Source organism: Carlito syrichta, unplaced genomic scaffold (assembly GCF_000164805.1).
Source record: "Carlito syrichta isolate Samal-C Ts95f unplaced genomic scaffold, Tarsius_syrichta-2.0.1 Scaffold126652, whole genome shotgun sequence".
In the NCBI taxonomy this organism is placed as follows: Eukaryota; Metazoa; Chordata; class Mammalia; order Primates; family Tarsiidae; genus Carlito; species Carlito syrichta.
The window spans coordinates 17,216-18,114 of record NW_007070748.1 but is presented as its reverse complement, the minus strand read 5'-3'; the positions used below and the strand labels follow the sequence as shown (position 1 = coordinate 18,114).

The following is an 899-nucleotide window of genomic DNA, read 5'->3' as shown; positions in this document are numbered from 1 at the left end:
AGGGACGAGAGGCTGCGGCAGAGGGGTTGACTCGTCTCAGCCACTGGCTGCCACACGGACTGCCCAGTCCCTCTCGGCAGACTGTCCCAAGGGCCACAGACCCTAGGCCCTCCCCGGTGGGACGGCGTAATGGCAGGGCATGGGGGAGAGCCAGGTATGCCCTGCGCTTGCTGGCAGTGGAGGGCAGCCCGTGCGGATGCCAAGCTGCCGTGGGTGTGCCATGCCCGGCGTCTGGTGTGAGCGCGTCCAGAGTGCACGGGGTGAGGGTTGCACAAACGCCAAGGCTGTGGAGGGTTGCTGGGCCTGGAGACTTGGTAGGATCCCCACGGGGACGCCTGCGTGCCATGGGTCACCAGGGACGGCATGTCTTACAGTGAAGGCTGGGAGCAGAACGGCCTCTACGAGTTCTTCCGAGCAAAGATGCGAGCCCGGAGGAGGAAAGGCCAGGAGAAGAGGAACAGGTGCGGTGTGACGTCCGTGCGGGTGGCGGTCCCCGGCCCCCTGGGCCACAGCTTGTGACAGCCGTCACAGCACACCTTCACGTGGGCTGCAGAGGGTCCATTCTGGCTCTCCCTCTGGCACGGCTTCCCAAGAGCCCCGAGGTGCAGGGCAGCGGGAGGGAAGCAGGCTGCCGTGCCGGAACTAACACCGCCGCCATGGCGGCGGCGGCGGCACATCCGCAGCCAGCTGCCCAGCACCTGGGTCTGCAGGGGCCCGGGCCCAGCTCAGTGCTCCCGCTCACCAGTCCTCTCCCTCCAGCGGGCCCTCGCGGTCTCGGAGCAGATCCAAGAGCCGGGGCCGCTCCTCCTCCCGCTCCAACTCGAGGTCCTCCAAGTCCTCCGGCTCCTACTCCAGGTCCCGGTCGCGCTCCTGCTCGCGCTCCTACTCGCGCTCCCGGT

The 899-nt window shown here is 68.3% G+C and overlaps 1 protein-coding gene across 1 annotated transcript in view; it reads left to right on the top strand.

Annotated features, from left to right (window-relative positions):
- Nucleotides 1-899, top strand: part of CHERP (calcium homeostasis endoplasmic reticulum protein) — a 23,829-nt gene that overhangs the window by 21,870 nt on the left and 1,060 nt on the right. The window contains 2 exon segments of the mRNA XM_021707895.1: nucleotides 357-461; nucleotides 760-897. Coding sequence (XP_021563570.1) covers nucleotides 357-461; nucleotides 760-897 — 243 coding nt within the window.